Genomic DNA, 20,458 nt, shown 5'->3' with positions numbered 1-20,458 from the left:
GTTAATCCCTGCCGTGTAATATATTTATTCCCATATTTGGGTATATATTTTTATTTTTTATTTTTTGAAAAGTGTATTTTGGGGATTCTACTTGCATATCTTTACTAAAATAACATTTTCCAAAGCATATAAGTGACTGAATAATTATAAGGACATAGTAACGATCCAAAATGGTTACTATTATGCCCTAAATTGCGCGCATTTACCTTGTCCCCAGATATCATCAATTAGTCTTGCCAAACATCAGCATTGATGAACTTCAAATTCACCACGTAGCTTACTGGTACAGTTACCCTATTGAAACCTTATGCAAAATCATGTGAACAATGAGAACATTGTGATATTTAGCCCAGAAAACAAAAACTGGGGAAAAAAACGAGGTGTCCATAAATTGGGCTAACAAGTAAGGTGAAGGGTTGCCTCACATGGAAGACTGGAACAAGTTCAAGGAAATTCCCAAAATTATTGTTGAGAAAACGTTTTGGCGTAGACAAAATTATTGTAAACAACAATAATCTTTTATTTGGGGGGATTTTGTTGAACTTGTTCAAGTCCCCACGTTACCCTTCCCGTTGTAGCCCAATTTACGGACACCACATTTTCTCCCCTTTTTGGGTCTTTTGGGCCAAACATCAAGATGATATCAATTTTCACATAATTTCCCACTTATTTTTGTTAGGTTAACTATGTCAGTAAGTACCTTTGTGAATTTGAAGCTCATCAATACCCACGTTTGGCGAGACTAGTTGATGATATCTGAGGAAAAGGTAAATGCGCGTAACTTTAGGGTAAATAGTAGCAATTTCGGTGATTTACTATGTCCTCGTAATTATTCAGTCACTTACATGCTTTAGAAAATGTTATTGAAGTAAGAATATGCAAGTAGAATCACCAAAATACACTTTTCAAAAAAAATAAAAAATAAAAATATACCCAAATATGGGAAAAATATATTACACGGCAGGGATTAACGATTTATGCAAATTAGGCACCCTTTCCAAAATAATTTCAGGTGTCACCCCTTCTAAATATCTTCTCTAGGTCTATAAGAATCTATCTGCCAAATTTGGTGCTTTGGACCAGTCGGTCACGATTCCAACCATATGCCACCTGACTATAAACGGATTCCATACCGGTACTTTTAAAGCGCAGGAAGTATGTGCAGATTATTCCCAAAGTGTATCGCGTATATGTCATGGTCGAAATCATAAATTCTCACTAAAAATAAAATACGGGAGGAAAAAAATAGAACAGCTACGTCAGCCCCTTGCACAATAATCACAGGTTATTGCAAGACCATATAATATGATTGACAAGTAGTCCAGTGCATTTCCTATGTAGGCCCGGGTCGAATTCACAAATTGCCACAGTTGGAATTTATTTAATGTCCCAGAGAGCTACCAGCTGTCACTGTAGCTCTTATGAAAAAAATTAAAGACACGTTCAATTTTTTTTGGTGGGGGGGGGGGAACCAGCCTCACAAGTTACATGCCCAAGGGAGGTTACTAGATTTTCTTCAAAGGCACTGGTTGAAAGTTGGATTGACTTCGAAGTGAGAGTCTCTTTTTCTTTTCTTTTTTAAAGTACATGTATTACAACCTCTTTTGCATGGTAAAAGATTGAACTCTTTGTTTACCGAATAAACTGCCTTAATTACAGAGAGAATTCAAGCAATTTGCAATTAATGTTGAACCCGTCCATTGACTGGCTTTTTGTCTCAGGTGGACGACATTTCAAGCCTGTTCATTAGCAGAGATTTAAAGTTACTTTCCCCATCTCTTTTAAAACCAATTTAACTTTTTTTCTCTTTGTAATAAATGTTATTCCAACCCAAAAAACTCCTTTTCTTTTTCGCCCTTTTTTCAGGGGGGGGGGGCATCTACAACCCTAAAAGGTTTTTATTTTGTGCACAAAGAGATCCGCCTTGCAAGCAGACTGGCTCTCAGTCCATACATTATTACTACTGATTCAAACTGGGGCGGGAACCAGCCTACCCCGCGAGAATGGAATTATAGTCAGGTCAAGAATAGTTTGACCTTGTACATTAATAATTCAATCACTAAATGTGGGCCAATTTGTTTGGTTGAAGTCTCATTCAAAAGTGAATAATTTTTGGATTACATGTACATGTACTAGGGAAAAAAAGCAATTTAGGAAAGAAATCTATTTTAAAGGGCCAGAGTTGTTTTCCTTCAGACTTTTCTAAAGAAAAGAAAAATTGTGATTTGCTTGCTGCACGACTTACTTTACTCATTAATATATAAATCAGGATTTACACAATGTGAAAACAAGCAAACATACACACAAAAAGAAAACAAATGTATTAATTAATTAATAGACACCAAACAAAAACAATCACTCGATGGAGAGAAGTTAGTATGACAATGTTGTCAGCACAAATGTTCACATCAAATTCTCAATTAAGATGGTTATTGTCAGTGAGATGTGGATTACTCGAGAAAAAAACCTCCAAACCTGGATTCTAGACACTCTGTGTTGCGATCTGAGGCAATTTCTGACCACTTTAACGCATTTTTTTTAGCAAAAGATCACAATTTAAACATCATTTTTAAGTTGGGAGTAATTGAATCAGCTATTCTGAGCTATAGAATAATATGTGGGCTACATTTTTTTGGAGGGGGGCGAAAAAAGTGGGGGGGGGGACAAATGATATGATATCGCCCACTTGTCCCCCCCCCCCCACCACCCATTCCCCACCGAATGACGCCCATGCCAGTGTAAGTGTGAATGGTGAGCCTTGTGTATCGATGGGACCTGGCTCCACTTACGGTGGACCAGTATTGATTTCGACACGGGTAGGGGAGATCCCACAGAAACATCCACTCACTAAAAAAACTCCATCAATATTTAGTTGCATGGGAAAAGATTTGAATGGAGCTGGACATCTAGAGAACCCCTGAATCCTGAGACCCCCAAACATTTAACAGGTATACCTGTATTCTACCAACTGAGGTATTCAGCCCTATGTCGGCAGTCTCCCCATTTTTCCATGTCTTTGCTCATTTGGCTCCAGAAGTCAAAAGCCATAAAAAACTTTGTAATGTGGTTTAGTTGCTGGAAAAATTGTGCAACACTGTACCGGTAGGTACCGTGGGTTGTTTTGCATGAAGTGTAAAGCATTCAAATAATTACAAAAAATGTATTATTGTAAATTAGTTCCACACTGGATGATCAGATATGCATTCCTTCAAAATAGTTCCAAGATATCAAAAAGACATGTAAACCCCCCCCCTTTACCCCTCCCCCTCCCCCCATTATATATGTATGAGGTTAGTAATTAGTGATTTCACACTGTACAGTAAACAGGGTTGAACGTGTTAGTTTTCCACACATGTACCTATTTCGCCACCGGGTGGTTCTCTGTGAACGTAGGCGGACGTTGGCCGATTCAGCTGGTGTGGATTGTCTCCTATAGAAGTTCAGCAGGAAAAGGTACACATATTATAGGATAGGAGTAGCATGACATGATTTGTTGCAAACAGGACAGAAATATCAGGTTTGGCAGTGTACATTTTTAGGGTAAGGGTAAATGGATTCCTACTTAAAGGGAAAATACAACATTTGCAAACATCAAAAAAAAAAACTACCAAATCATTTTGAAATACCTTGCTGGACTGTTAGTGAATGACAGTGTAAAGCATCCTGTAAAATCATGGCACCTGGTACGGTATACTGTCATTTTCAAGAAAAGTGGTATTTTTGTATCAATTTCAAACGCTGGTCGGCCGACCAGCGTTGGAAAAAAACTGGCTTTTTTTCAAATACTGGCCCAAAATTGACCATCGCACTTGTTTGCAATCGATTACACACCTATGAACAGGTACAAGCCAGCTAAACTGGTTCCCTGACCTTACAATTCCCCAATGTATGTAAACTGCTCTGTTTCTTCTTATATGGAGTCAGGGAACCAGACTACAGGAAAACGATTGTTTTTCTTGGTTTTTATAGCATTTTCGAACCCAAAACCTCAAAAAAGTCAGTGTAACTATATTTGCTATATATTTCCAACCCCCCAAATTCCATCCATTTCTGAAATTACAGCAAAAGCAAATGATGTACATAAGTATGTATATTCCCTTTAAGCATCAAAGTCTATTAAACAGGGAGGACAATAGATGGGAATTTGCATCAGGGAGATGTAAACATTTTGATATTGGGTTTGGCCCTTCGCCAATGTATTTTTAGAAAACACTTTATATAGCCTATATATTATTACAGTCATACAATCATTCTGATCAAGTGAACTTCAAGGTAATTTTGCTGTCCTGTAATTTTCAGAAATGGATGGATTTTAGGGGTTAGCATTTTATAGCAAATATTGTTACACTGACCTGTTTAAAGTTTTGGGTTCATAGAATTCCTACACACAAAATGCAAAGAACCATACAAAAATGATTTAGTGAGTCTGCAACATTAACGTCGAACAAAAACATGTTCCTTGCGTAATGCCCAAAATATATAGGAGGGAAAAAAATGCATGCATCAAGGACCAGCTTACAAATGCTTGCTGAGAGAACCAACTGTGCCAAATTGAGCATGAAATGATTAATGTACATGTAAATGCAGACAACGTGGCATAAAAATCTCTCAGGGATTTTGATGCATCCTGGTTTAGTCCCTTGAAAATTGTCCAGCCTTTTTTTAAGTCTCCTTCAAAATTTCCACAATTCTTGACAGAATCCACCCTAGCCTAACACTCCAAGATATACGAAGCTCAATAAACCTTTTACCTCAATAAAAAAAAGTGACTGAAACAAAAGTGCACTGCCCCTTTCCCCCCCCCCCCCAAAAAAAATTAAATAACTAAATAAATTATGCAAGAAGCTGCCACAGTTAGAATGCAGTGTTGTTTGTTGAAAGTTTAGATTTGGCAATCGAAACTCGTCAATCTTTTTCTGGATAAACATGCACAGGGCTCGGTGTAACTTCACCTGGTGAAAAACAGGAAATCCTAACATCATCAAATACATCAATGATAAGCTTCCAGTAGATACCTGGTTGTCAAAAGAAAGTTAAGAACAGTGAATCCCCCGCGCCATACCCGGCGAAAATGTTGACGTACACTTACCCACTTTTTTTCATAAGATTTCTATGAAAATTCCTAGGCCTTTACACTTTTGTTGAAAAACAAGCTGAGTTAACTGGAAAAAAGTTTCCCCCGTAAATTTTGAAGTGCTTTTTCCTTAAAGACACGTGCATGGGGTTTTAATGTGATGCGTCATTTTGAGCACCAACAGAACAAATAAACTTTATCTGCTTTTGAAACAAACAACATCAAGACAAAATTCAAGTTCACATGTGCAAGGTTTTCCCCTTTTGTTTTTCTTAATTAATTTTTTTTTTCAGAAATAAGAAACCGATCCTTTTAAAGTACAATTGTCATGCCTCTTCTTTCAATCAAACTAAAGAGGGTTCAAAAAGATTTCAAATACATTTCAGCGTAGTTTATAAGGAAAACTTTACAAGCTAACGCGGGTGGGACTCGAACCCATGACCTCCTGCTTACTCGTACATACATCAACAGTGTCCTTAAAGGGAATGTACAACATTTGCTTTTGCTGCAATTGTCTGAAATAAATGGATTTGGAGGATTAGTATGTTATAGCAGATATTGTTAAAATGACTAATTGTTTCACGTTTTGGGCTTGTAGATGCTGGAAAAACCAAGAAAACCAATCATGTTCTTGTAGTCTGGTTCCCTGACCCCACTTAATTAAGATGAAACGGAGCAATTTATAGACTTTGGGGAATTGTAAGGTCAGAGAATCAGTCTAGCAGGCTTGTACCCCTTCACAGGTGTGTAATCAATTGCAAAGAAAATGCAGAGTAACTAATTATGAAAAAATAGGAGCAGTTTTTGAAAAAAGCCAGTTTTCTCCAACGCTGGTCGGCCGAAGTGCCATTTTTCTTGAAAATGACAGCACGCCAGGAGCCACGATTTTGCAGGATGCTTTAGACTGTCATTCCCAAACAAACCAGTAAGGTATTTCGTGATAATTTGATCGTTTCGTTTTGAGATGTTCGCAAATGTTGTATCTTCCAATTAAGGTCAGTGGATATGTAACATTTTTTGAAAACAGTGAAAATGTCACATGTAAAAGGGAATACACAACATTTGCTTTTGCTGCAATTTTCAGAATTAAAGGGAGCACCGAATCCTGGCATGCGCCCAATTGGGATACGAAATGCATTTCAAACAAAATGATATTAGTTGGAAGAAGCATTTAAAAGTAGAAGATGAACGTCCACGCAATCATACTTTAAAAATTGTCCGTTTTCGTGTTATTCTTGCGAGAACGAATTTCGGGGTCAAACTTTTGATAGGCCTATAAACAGCCCCTGTAGTGTTGCCGTCACCCACTTTTATTTGCAAAGTTTCTTATTTGTGTGGAAATATGCAAGCCAGACCAAAGATACCGATAGGTTGCTACAAAGATTAACAGGGTTTTCCAATAATGCACAAAAATCCTGAATTGGCTGATCGAGGCTCAGTTCTGGGAAATTCTTCTTTTCCCAGTGGGTTGCCTGAGATTTGAGCAATCTGCCACAGCGTGAAATCAAAAACACCACAAAAAAAAATTAAAAAACAATACTAGCATAACTTGGGATATTGTCTAATGGAGTGGAAAAATGCCTCATTCTATGTACACATGGGACGGATGGACCCAAAATTGAGCTTTATTCAATCAGACGTTAGTATCTGCTAACATCCAGGTAGACTAAACACCCCCCCCCTACAAAAAACTTCTTTACAAGAGCAAAGAGAGAGAGAAAAGGAAACACAAATTCAGAGAAATCAGCCACTGAATCATACCCGGATATAAAGCTGACACGCAGCCAATTTGTAGCCTGTCCAGGGTTCAAATTTGCTACGTTCAGTCACATACATACATGTACAATCAAACAGCCAGCCATCGCTGATTCATTTTTTGTTTTGGTGGCAAAATTTCCTGGAAAAAAACAACAACGAATGAGACAGATTGGGTCTTTCCTAAGCCTGGCGGCCTGGGGTGATGCATTATATGATGCAACCCTATTAAGAAGTGTCAGCAAGATTGCAAAGCCTGTTACATTTTACGAGATGAGATTTAAAAAAAAAAGAACAGAAAAAAAAATTATCTATACTAAAAAAGAAATAAGGACGGGATGACTCCACAAAAAGTCCCCTATTTTCCAGTGCGTGCAGTATATTTAGGTCATGATTGTCACTCCCTTCTTTGGCACAGCCCCAGAGCATGTTTATTTGATGATGTGGTCTTTCGTAACAGTTCAAAGAAGTGTAACGTTAAAATGGGTTCCCGGGAAAGTACCTCCTCTTATGCAATTATGAGTTATTCAATTGGCTATTACTTTTCAAATTAAAGGTCAATATGCAACTTTTGCTTTTGCTGTAATCTTCAGAAATGGATGGATTTGGGGTTTAGTGCTTAATAGCAAATACAACATGTAGTGTTACACTGACCTCTTTAAAGTTGTGTGCTTATGGATGCTGGAAAAACCAAGAAAAAAAATGATGTTTTTGTAGTTTGGTTCCTTGCTCTATGCCTGACCCTACTTCAGAAGAAACGGAGCAATTTATAAACGTCAGGGAATTGTCAGGTCCCGGAACCAGACTAGCTTGCTCGCACCCGTTCATGGATGTTTAACTGATTGCAAACATATATTTGAGAAAAACCACAGTCAGTTTGTTTTTACACTGATGGGCGGCCGATCATCGTTGGAAGTTGATACAAAATTCCACTTTTCCTGAAAATGACAGCACCCCAGGTGCCATGATTTCACAGCATGATTGAGACAATCATTCACTCTAGTCAAGCAAGGTATTTAACAATAATTTGGTAGTTTTCCGGTTTTTTTATGTTTGCAAATGTTGTACAGTGTATATTACCTTTAACAGGTAAGATATCCGAACAATCATGCTCACTAGCGACATTCAAAGGTCTCTGCACACTGCATGCCTTTTGACCCAAATTAATGAACACATACCGGTAGGGCCTACCTATTAAAGTACTAAAAGCAGTGAAATAGAAACATGACTGTGGCATAGGCTATGGCTCCGTGCACAAGTACCCCTTCAACAGCCAGAAAAGGAGAGTTGGAGGTGGCCTAGACTGGTTCCCCGTCCATCCACTGCATACTTCAAAAGATCATCCGAAGTTATTGGAGGCGGGGATTAGTCTGGGAGACCATCGTAAGTTAAATTCAAAGGTATTCGCACGCCGAGGATGCATGACGCTCACGAGCGAAGACACTATGGCTTAGCTTTGTGCACATTCAGGATATAGTCGGGGGTACTTCTCGTGCAAACCAGAACAGTACGCACATGCGGTGTTGCGTCCAAGGGGCTCTCAAAAATGGTATAAACGCGCCCTCTTTTGTTGGCGCACGGAGCCCATTTCACTTGATCGCTCGTGATGCTTCACACTTAATTTTCCTAAATGCTTGTTCTAGTGACTCAAACTGTCTGTTTCACGAGTTATGACAGCCGAAAAATAAAAAGTGAATGGGCAAAGCAATATGGCACTTTTGAAAAAGTTTGCCCACTCTCGGCAGATGTATGTACCGGGGTATGTATTGTACAAGCTCCAAAAAAAAACACCAGTCCAAAAAGCTATGTCATTTCTATTTCCTACATGTATGTACATGTAATAGTTGACATGATTACACCAGAGAACTTCGCACTTTTTTTTTTGTTCCCGAATTGTCCCCAAACAAACATGACAAAGATGTGAAATCTGCCAAAACAATAGAGACAATAACTTGTGACCTAATCGGAAAAACTCCCCTTTATTGGCTCACCATGTTGAAAGACACCAAGCAGGTCATGTGACCATGACCTTGGGGTCGCTGTGCATGCGAATGTACTTTACATGCAGCAAGGCAACATTTGATATGATTTTCAGAAAGGCGTATTTGAACAGAAGAAAAGTTCCTCCAGCCCATCTACTGGGTGGGTTTTTTTAAGGGGGGGGGGGGAGAGAGAGGAGGTCAATGTACATGTATCTCATTTTTCCAGCTGTAGCCTGAAATTCATGGGAAAACAGAAACCTTGAAATATAGTCACAAATTTGAACATTGACATGAACATGAAGAATGTAATAACAAACCCTTTAAACCAACTGAAAAAGATTCCCCATCAAACTATGATTGATGCAATTTACCCGGAAACAAAATTATTTCAAGTTACATACAACGGCTGCAAACGGAGAGTTGGGAAAGACCACTGGGAGCGAGATTCAAAGTAATGCATTACTGTCTGCATCTGACGCTCACGCAAAGACACATGGGTTTGTTCACACTTAGAATAAACTAAGTAGTGCGTACATCACATCATACCAGTGAGCGAACCAGTAAGCAATCTCCTGACGATGACTAGAGCAGGCTAGTCCAAACGTTGAGACCAAAGACAAGTTCTTTTAGAACTTAAAGCAGGACTGTTCTTATCAGAACAAAAACTACTAAGCGAAAGCTGATAATAAGCAGGACAAGTTCTTTTCAGAACTAAAGATCTTCTTAGCAGTACCGGTAGTTATCACCACATGGTGTTACCGCAAACCGAAACTATACCGATACTCCACCATGCAAAGCCTCAAATCGTATACAGTTTACTTCGTTGTGCAGTAAATCCAACAGTAATGCCTTCAAGTGCCAGCAACACAAACTTTGTACATAGTATAAATCATAGTCACAAGGTTTCTTAACTTGGGAAGTTCTGCACAAACTATAGTAAGCAAATTTGCAGTGTGTCCTGGGAGCTTTTAAAAGTGGTAAAAAAGTACCATCTTCTGTCCGTGCAATGAGTCCATGAGATTGGGCAGGACTTGTAAAAGTTTGAGTGGTGATGCAATACTGCTGTTGATTTTTTATTTTTTCCAATATGACTCCATGACAGATGCAATGAATTACATGATTTTCATCAAACTTTTGAAAATGAAGAAAGACTTCTAAGCAAACTTTGGTTGAATAGTTTCAGATGAATCCTGACCGGTACGAATCAAAATGATCAGTCTGACAGGAATTTCGTCCTGGGGCAGAAATTCCGTGGAGCTGCTATAAAAAAGTGCCATTCGTAAGCAGAATGTATTATCGTGCAAGCACCGTGTATACACTGAGTAAAATCAGCAGGGAACCAGTTAGAAGCAATATACACATCGTGTATACATTTTGGCAGGCTGGTACCCTACTCGTGCTAAGCAAATCTTGTCTGAGCTCAGCACTGATTGTATCAAAGATCGAGTTGGACACCTGCAGCCATTAGCAAGGGATCCAGGGGGAGAAAAAAATATTGCACTTAAAGAATCCAAATATAACTCTGTCTGGAACTGGAAGGGACAATCCTCACAGGAACTATCTGGGGTCTGGACGTGAAGATCGGGGCCAGTCAATATTATGGGTTTTTCTCTGAAATCTCAAATATAGCCTGGCGTGAGTGTTTGCACAGATGCCGGGACGGTGCCAAGCGCTTCATGTACCGTAGGTTCTGATCTTATCAGGTTAAAAAAAAATATAAAAAAATAAAACAGGCAGACGCACTGTCATTTTCACAATACATGGAATTTCAAATGAAAAGGCTTGCCAGATATGTTAAACATATCCACTTGCATTATAAACTTCATATAAGATTGATACCCTAATTTGTACACTTTTGACGGCAGGCAAAGGAATACATATTTTTTTTACAGAGAACATCCCACCTAAAAAACAAATGAGAACACTTTGATATAAATTTCCAAATGTAGTCCACGATATGAATTTTGAATGTATGGTAAAAAAAAAAAATCTGCACAAATACTCTGAATGAAGCAATACTGTTTGAAGGACTGCAAACAAAAGACATATTTCTAGACCAAACCCCTTTTTGTTATTATCTTTGTTGAACCAACTGAAATAGGCCGAAACATCAGAACAATTCAAAACCCGGGTCAAAACATATCTGTTCAATTTGTACCGGTATAATTGTTGTATTCATGAGAATGCATAGGGACCTCACAGTGATATATGCGCTATATAAGAATGGTTTTTATTATTATTATCTTAAAAAATCCAATTACGATGCAACATTGGCTACCCTTTTCCCCACCCATCTAACATTCCATTCCTCACTAGTTTCACAAGTTTCAAAGCCGGCCATTTCCAAAAGCTCGCTTTGCTAAAGAGGTTGGCCTCGCCAGTTGAAAAGGGGAAAAAAGGCCCAGCCACAGTACCAACATTGCCTTGAACTTTGAAGTAAATTGAGGGACAATAAAACAAATATCAGCAAAGTCAACTCTTGTTAAACCAAATGACGACCACATGTTATCTCTGGGGCATGTTTACGGATCAATCAGCACTTACCATGCCCACCCAGCCCTCAGGGACCGGAAATGTCTTAGAAAAAGTCTCTGAGATGGGTTTAATAGAGGACAATTTCACAGTAAGCTTTCTCATGCCCCTCTGTCGAGGCCTAGTGCACCCCTACCAGTATGTCCAACATCTCTCAGAATAAGAAGAGCCTTGTACATATGTGTATACCTTTACTGGTGTGTAACTGCAGTTACACCACCTACTCGAAAAATAAACTCCCAGCTTAGAGTTTAAAATATAATTTGTTAGATAGATGACTTATCAAAGCACTACCCTTATGTTTTGAGAAAAAAAGGTCTCTGGTAGTTTGAAGATGTACTGTCTGTGCCATTTTTGGAGTCCCTCCCCCCCCCCCAAAAAAACCATTTGGTTTTCAATTGCAAGCAATACGAAAGTAAGTTTACTTTTTAGCCCATGTTCACTCATGGCCCCTTGCAGGATAGACTGATTTCCAACCCTTGTAAGAATCCATAATGCAGGGTCTGGGAACCAGTCTACTCACAGGGTGGATCTGTTTGAGCACAAAAGTAAGCCAAAATTAAAAAAAAACTTCTCCAATGCATTGCAGACAGCTAACATTAAAAAAAAAATTCAAGATGAAAATTTGCCAGCACAAAAAAATTAATTTGTTGCAGAGCACGAACAGTTCTTTAAGAATCTAATTCCAGTAGTTCATGAGTCTTACAGCAGTAAAGTATTTTGTAATGACTGGAAATAAGAATCATTTAGGGCAATAATTTAAGAAGAACAACTTGATTCAATACAAGGCTTACAAGCAGCATTTAACATATGAGAGATTCTCAAGAACTGGCAACATTCATTTCTTCCTTTCTAATTTAAAGAAACCTTTTTGATAGCATCAGAAGAAAAAAACCAAGCAGTTCGACCTCCAACATTGAAACTCTTTGACCTTTCCTTCATGGTCAAACAAATTACAGTCTACAGCTGAAGAAACTATTGGCGTTCCTGCCAAGTCTGTACCAATAAAACAGAAAAACTACTTCCGAATACCATAATCTCTTTAATGCGTTGTACCTTGGGTGACCACCAAGCAATACGCACATGGCATTCCCAAAATATTATCCCAGGTCTTGAACTTTTTTTTTTTAAGCAAGAAAACCTTGAAAAGTTGCGGTTATGCACAGTTTGATAGAGAACACACATCTGAAGTCCCTGTGTTCAGTGAAATGATAAAAAAAAATATTCACAGGGCTATTTTGTGAATGTGACGTTGAACATGTGGAAATTTGTCCAGTGAAGACTATTGGATACTGGATACAGTTTACCAGACTGTTTTCTTTTTCATTGTCATTTTGGATAGTCAGTCAGTGGACTATAGAGGGCAGCATGGACCTTTGTCACTATGTTTTCATGCATGCCTTAAAGCTATAGTTCATCATTTGCAGCTATCCGAAAAGTAACTGGCGTAATTATTGTTGAAATACAACTTGGTTGAAAGATAGTAAGAGGACTAAACTCCCTGTGAGATAATTCTTTCTGGCAAGCTGTCATTTTGAAGTAATCAACGAAAGAAGGCCTTTCCAACGGTGCTTCTTAAGATGCACCGTAGGATATTTTGTTTTGTTATTTGGCGAAGCGCGCGCAAGCATTGGCACGACGCGCACGCACGAGCGGTTGCTATAATTTGTCGGATCAGTGCGGGACATCGCGGAGCTGCAATCGGCTCAGTGAGAACGTGTCTCGGACGCTGAATTCAGGCCCAATTCAAAACATGATTCAGCAACTTTTGATTTGAAATTAAGATCCTAGAATGCTGTTTTTCTCGGAATATACAGCTGAAGCTGAGCTGAAACTTCATCAGGTTAGTTGTTCAGTACCCTTCTTTAGATTTTGAGCACTTTTGTTGCTTCAAACGAACAGAATGCACAAATTACAAATAATGGACTGTATCTTTAAAGTTGATCAGCAGCGAGTTTAGGCTGCAGCATGTTAAACTTGATCGGTGCAATTCAATTTTTTTGAATATCGATCAAGTCCAAGTTGGAATAATTCTTATCTTGTTCCATTTCAAATCTGTTCTTTCATATGTTTTAATCTTTATTGCATCTAGAAATACTACAACGTTTTTTCAGTATAGCCTGTATCCTGCCCACCTGTTCAGATCTTCTCTTTAATTGAAAAAGGCAATTTTGCACAGGCTACAAGAAGTCTGAGGCATTGCTAACCACACAGCCTTCTTGGACACAGAGGTTACACACTTTCTAGGAATCAAAAAATAGAAGCACTTCGCTCCCTGAAGTATCATCTGCCAAAAGGGGGAATCACATTTCCACCAGAGAGCGTTTTCACTTCAGCATCATTACGTGAGGACAGCCTCAAGGGTTAATAGAAGCAGGAGCACATGAGAGCACCAAGTCACAAGGATGCAGCAACAGCACTTGAAGAATGATGGACTGTATAATTAAAGGTGAACACTCGGTGAAACAGGCCCCGACAAACAGTTTTAGGAAGGGGGTAGTTATAAAAATAGTTGCACATACATGTAATTTTACCCCCCAAAATGGATTACAATTTAGCCAAATTCAAGACCTATCCTGAATAAAATGCTGATGAGGTATGTGGTGCCATTGCCAAGGGTGACAGCATGGCCATCAGGATGGTGGCATAGTGAATGCATTACACATCCCTAGATCCTTGAAAAAAAGATCACCTCAACAATTTTCATAGTCAACACGGAGGCAACAAAATGTACAGCAACTTGCAAGCTACTGACAACCAGGAAGATTAAAGTCCATAATTGGAAATTCCTCAGAACACTGCAGGAAATTAGAACTTGCCTCTTGTTTCCTTCTTGAGATTGCCTGAAACAAGTACATGTAAATTCTGGGGTGGGATTGGGGAAAAACAAAAAATCCACGGAATGATAGGCAGAGGGTTTGAGTGTAGCAAGGGCCCCAGAGCAACATAGGGTCTATGATATTTGTATTTGCCTAGAGGCACCCCCTATTCAAAATACCCATTTCTTTTGCTCAATGTATACATTTAGGTAAAAGACACCTTTACACTAAAACCTCAGGAATTCCAGATTTAAAAACGGATGATTTTTTTTATTCCGAAACCAGGAAAAATCTTTAAGAAAATCCTGACAAAAAAAAATGTCACCCCTGAAATTGTTTTGTGTGACCTGCCCTTTGAGCTGGAGTTATTATTTTTTCAAGAAATTTACAAGTACATGTACAATACATCCTTAAGCCAAGTATACATGTACTTCCCAGGGCATGCAGGGACAGTCACACAAAGATAGAACAATATATATTATTTCTTGTCCTCAAGAGTTGAAAATTGTCCTGGAATGTATTAAAGTGAGTGTGCCTAGTCTATGGGCAAGTGACCAATTCCCCCCCTCCATGCAAGGAATCAGGGCATATTTTGTCCATGTTAACACCAGGGGAATACAAATTTGGAGCTCCACTTTGCCTTAGATTGGATTTTCACACATTAGGGGAGAAATTGGCCTTGAGACAGCAAACTATGGGGTGGGGAGAGATGGTCCTGGGCAAAGGGTGTCAATGATGAGTGACTGTACAAGACAGCTGCTTGGCCCATACTGAGTAAATCTTACAAGTTGTGGTACCTAATTGCAAGTTATTATAAGGCAACATGGTTTAATGCAACACAGACAGGGAGTGAATAAAACAAATTCATGTGCAGCACTATAGTAATTTTGTGTCCCCCCAAAAGCATGGGGGGAAAAAGGAAGTGCCATTTGACTGTACATGGCACTGTTGTGTTGGTAGGCAGATCCCAAGGGGGAACCTGGGGCCATGCCCCCTGTCAATTATTGTTGGGGTTTTTTTTTGTAATCCAGAAGACAATTAAACACAACTTGTTTAAAACATTGCTAAATATATTCATCCTCTTTCCCTACAGCTACAGATTTGTGAAATATTAATAGACATTAAGAATGAGCCTCTAGCATCAAATGACGCACACCCCCCTTCCCCTTTTCAAATTTGAAAAAGCCAGCCTGCCACTCCCCTCTCTTAAAAATTATAAATAAATGAAATATTTATAGACAGGAAGATTGAAGCCTCTAGCATCAAATGATGCACTTCCCCCCTTTTCAAATTTGCAATAGCCAGCCGGCCACTCCCCTCCCCCCCCCCCCAAAAAAAGTGGTTGTGCATCCACCTTTGGTCCCCCATTTCGCCCAGGCAAATTATGCTTTTATAGTGAAATGATTACACACTTGTCAACTTAAAATCAAAGAAAAAGTAGTAGAACAGTGAGCAATAAAGGTAAGGCCAAATAAAAAAATAAGTCGGTCTCTGGTCAGCGCGCGTCGATTTTAATCATGCGCGTCGATCTTTTTTTTTTTTCCAAAATGTTCCGCGGTAGCTCCAACAGCACCCTCTATTTCCGCACCTCCTCAATTTTTTTTACCAAAGAGCACCAAGGAATGGGAAATTGCACCAAGGCAAATGATGGAAAGCACCAAGGCAAATTATGGAGGACACCAACGTACATGAGGACACCAAAAAAGCAAAATAGTACCCACCTTGTCTGTACAATCCAAGCTTGAAGAAAAAAAAAAAAAAAAAAAAAAAAGCCGCGTGGCCTTGTCAATTCCAGAACTTTGGTCTGACCAGAGACCGAATATTTTTTTTTTTGGCCTTAAGTGTATATTGTACATTCCATGCATGATTTGTACTACTACTGCTAAAACATCCAGGGTACATGTACAGTGTACATGTATAACTACATTAAATATTTGGCATTTTGTAATGTCCATAACTGTTACTACCGATGTCAATACCCATTATAACTGATGTCCTTACGAGCATTCCGCATTCAATTGATAACCCAGTCTCAAGGAAGAAGGATGCGTGCTCTTAGCCCTACTCTATCATCGTACCCATCTGACTTGACTCAGTTCTGTTTGGCCAGTCAGGACATTCCCAAAGATTTGCTTTCGATCAAGTCTCAAGGAAGGTTGACATTTGATGATGCTAAGTAACCAGGCCAGCCTCCTTGTCTGAGAAGGGCGCAGTGAGAGCTCATCACCAACTCCGCTATGTCATGCACACCCGCAAGGACAGGTAATGTCCGTTTTTATAATCTTCATTGGCTTACAGGCGTCCTCGAAATCTACGGGACTTGATTGTTCGAGCTGAAGTCCCATCCTTAGATGCATCCCCTCCCACCTAGCATGGTACTTTCAAGTGCAGTTCCAGATGTGTTGTCTGCCAGATTCATATCCAGGAGTCTGACTCCTTTTCTGGCCACTCTTCTGTCACTACCCACAGAACCATTGGCAACATCACTTGTAACACCTCTAATGTCATATATCTCATATACCTGGTCTTCCTTGTTTGTGTTTACCCATCTTCCCCCATCTTTCATCCCTTTCCACCTCCATACTATCCCCCCCCCCCCAATCATCCCCCTTCACTCTCACACTCTTTTGTCCGTTCCCACTCCCTGTGACCTTTGATCCTTCCCCTTTCTGGTCCCTCCCCTGTTTATACCAGACCCCTTGCGGTTTGCCATCTCCCTTTGTTTCTTTGTTCTCTCATCCACCCTCCCCTGCATCTTTCCACACCTTTCACACCTACATTGTAATCCTCCTTTCGTGTTTCTTCTTTCAGCCCTACATGTTTGTGTGCACCCCCTTGTTAATGTATGTACCTCTGTCATTTCTGTTTTAGCCTCTGAAGAAGAACTTGCTAAGTTCGCAACGTCAGGCCACATTAATTTTTAGATTTTTATAATCTTCAAGCAGTTTAATCCTTTTGCCAGCTCGCAAAACATCAAAAGGTTTACTGGCTGTGATGTTTCTGTCAATGCTTCATGGTCGTAACTACTTTGAGTGTGTGTCACCTGGATCACTTTCACATCCCAGACAAAATCCAGTCTATAGACCTCATGCAACAATATTAAGCTATCACTTCCAAAAAGGGGCAAATTATGGGAGATGGTATCCAACAAAACGGCCGCCTAATACCTTAAATGTCTCAAAGTGATGGTAAACAGGGAGGCCCATGGGATGACATTTCACTGCACAGGGAAGATGAAGCAGAGAGGCAGCCCAAATAAAAACAGCAAGTTACCTTGATGATAGGTTGAATGATGGACCATCAATGCCACATGTGACCCATAGACCCAGACAAGGTCACCGCCGAACCAGGGCCAGAGCAATGCAGACAAAAAATAGCTCCGCCAGGGGAACAAACTTCTGAAGTGATTTTCAGAGAGTGTTCTTTTTTTTTCTTCTCAAGAGTCTGGCCAAAAACTCTTAAAGTTCAAATAAGCCATCCCCGTCAGACCAAGGTCGGATTGAGAATGGATATTCCAGAGAGGTTGACAGTCTCATCAGGCAATCATTGAAAGATACGAAGCGCCATTTTTATTGAAAGAAATTTTTTTTTCTCAGGCCAAATTGCTAAGTGGGAATCAAGGATCCTCAGGACTTTTTATGAGGACATTTATGATGCACCTGTAGGAGATTGAGGTGCCTTCCTTTTTGGGGGCCTATTACCACTGACAATTATGCCAAAGAGCAGAAAATCAGAAATTATGTGGAACATATTCTCAGCTCCATTGTCCTCATTGTTATGCCTCGTTCAGATAATGCACAGATCCTATAGCCCTTTACAACACTGTCAATAAGCGCGCAATTTGGCCAGAAGTGTCTGAATGATTTTCTTTTCCAACATCAGGCTAGGCCATTTGTGTAATTAATAAACAAATCATAAAACTAGGTACTGATGTATCTGGGAAATCTTGCAGATGATCAGCATCCTGGCATGCAATTAAAGGGATTCCAAATGTGATGTATCACCAAGCATTCGCCACTATTAACCCTGACTATACTTTCAGGAAGTAGAAGACCATGTCCATCAAAATTCATCACTGATCACTCTGCTTCACATAATGCTTCAGGACCAAATCCATTGAAATCCACCACTGGTGTTGGTGGATTTTGATGGACTTGGTTCACATGGCTTATCTGCCAAAATCCCCCAAAATGGAGGATGGATTTTGATGGAGTTGGTACGGTAAGGTATATCACTCCAAGCTAACAGTCGACATAGTCCTATAGTTAATTCAAATGTCCTTCATCATCTATGCCGTTACAACACAAACTGCATTTAGAAGCTGTGGTAAAAGCAACTTTTATAATTATACACAGAAAACTATCCAAACTTAAAAACACGACCCCCCCCAAAAAAAAAGTTTTTTTAAACACTGAGTAAGTGTAAGATGATTAGCATTTGACAAGTACGTTAACTTGTTTCCTCATACTGCAATTAAAGAAGGATTTTCAGTATTTTGACTTGTGCTGAGTGGATAGAGCATGGTGACCAATGATCCTGAAGCCACTGAGGTGCCACATTGGGAGACCAAACTACGGTATATTAAGTGTAGGTCTAATCTTGACCCTGATCCGACTAACGCACTGTACTGTAAAGACCTTTCTTTGGTTTGTAAATATTGAGTGCCATATTAACCAGTTCGCACCGGGATTATTTTGACATTGACCGGACCCAGGCGTGGGATTGTTTTCATGAACCTCGATGCCAGATGGGTTCATGCCGTCATCTGCAGTTAGCACACCCTTTCCGGCCTCGTTCGCTGCGACTACGAGCGGGTCGCTGACAGATATTTCCGGCCTCGCTTGTTGCATGTTTATCCGTCATCCGTTCTGAATACCACAAAACCTTTGACTGTAAACACTTCATCTGACGTGCTCTGGTCAACACCCTCACTATGTAGTAAAGCGGTCTTTGGTTGTGTTTGTTTGTTATTTGGTATTTTCAACAATACAATGATATATTTATGTTGTGTATTTTTGCAACATTGGCCTGTTGGCAAAAAAGTACCACCAACCATGGGTGAGCAAAGGAAGGTCTATACTGCAGCTTAATGCAGCACGGCAGAGGCCATATTGGGAGGCCAAACAGTGACTCACACCAGCTTCACTTTTTTGCGCAGAGCAATGGGCAAGTGCACTGTCCAGTCAGATCACAATGTGGAATTCCACCTACCTGTGTCTTTGTGGCCTATCTTGGCGGACACCGGCCTCTGTCTGGTGTTGTTCTGGGCTCCGTACAGTGACACAGCCGCTAAACTGGCTGATGATGGTCGCAGTCCCCCGCTAGGGGTGGACTGGGGCCGTCGATGAGTGGTGGTGGTGGTAGCATCCCCAGCTCCTGTGACAGGACAAACAAATCACTCAATCAGTGGATTCATTCTTCTTTTTTATAAATTTCTTTTAAAAGTTTTTTCCATGCATGCTTTTAAATCCAGGCACTTTGCTTCACAGAAGGGGTATTCAAAAACTCGTTCTCGGGTGACCCGTGGACAGCGTTCTCAAGTTGCTGATTAAGAACGCCCAAGTGCGTGTGGAGTGCAGCTGGGCAAAAATTCAAGATGGTAGCCACTGTATTAAAGAGCCGAATGAAAAGAAGGAACAATTTTTTAAAAATAATACGGACATAATTTAAATCCCGGAATAGCCATAAAAATTGGCAAAGACAAGGCTGACGAGCCCACCCTATAACCACAGACAATTATAATTGTTATTATCACAGCTCCCGCACTGAATGAGTGCTTTCAATTTTATGCACATATAGTAAACACAAGTTGCGTTAGTGGCCTAGACTAAGTCCGCCATCTTTGTTCTTAACGTTCTTCATCTACTCCCCAATAAGTGGGGAGTGAAAATCTTGTTCGCAATAAACAAACACTATAAACAAGTAACAGCCAAGTTTTTGATGAGGTACCATCCCCCCCCCCCCCTGAAAAAACAACTGTAGGTTTTGCTCCTCCTCCCAACTAGCCTTTCGCCAAGTCCATCGTGGCTTAACTTGTTGGCATTAGACAAAGTGGCGAAGCGACTGGAGTGAGAGACCACACACGCGAGTGGCGAAGCCACGAGGCCTTTTCCAACTTGTCAAGAATTCCGTACGTTTTCATTATAATCTCAATAAAAGGGTAGCAAAATTCCAACCAATCATTTAGGTGCGCATGCCTACTACCCGGGCGGGCGCGCATGACGCGCGCCCCGGATGCTGGCACAACATTTTAAAACAAAAAAAATGCGAGTCTAGTTCTCCACGAGATCGTGACG

At 40.0% G+C, this 20,458-nt stretch overlaps 1 protein-coding gene across 1 annotated transcript in view; it reads right to left on the bottom strand.

The window, feature by feature from the left end:
* LOC119740622 (tubulin polyglutamylase TTLL5-like) overlaps window positions 1-20,458 on the bottom strand; it is a 98,447-nt gene that overhangs the window by 28,792 nt on the left and 49,197 nt on the right. Inside the window, 2 exon segments of the mRNA XM_038215983.1 lie at window positions 3,359-3,430; window positions 19,374-19,538. Coding sequence (XP_038071911.1) covers window positions 3,359-3,430; window positions 19,374-19,538 — 237 coding nt within the window.

Source organism: Patiria miniata, unplaced genomic scaffold (genome assembly GCF_015706575.1).
Source record: "Patiria miniata isolate m_02_andy unplaced genomic scaffold, ASM1570657v1 HiC_scaffold_5, whole genome shotgun sequence".
Lineage (NCBI taxonomy): Eukaryota > Metazoa > Echinodermata > Asteroidea > Valvatida > Asterinidae > Patiria > Patiria miniata.
Note: the sequence above shows the minus strand (reverse complement) of the source record. Positions and strands in the feature narration are given on the sequence as shown.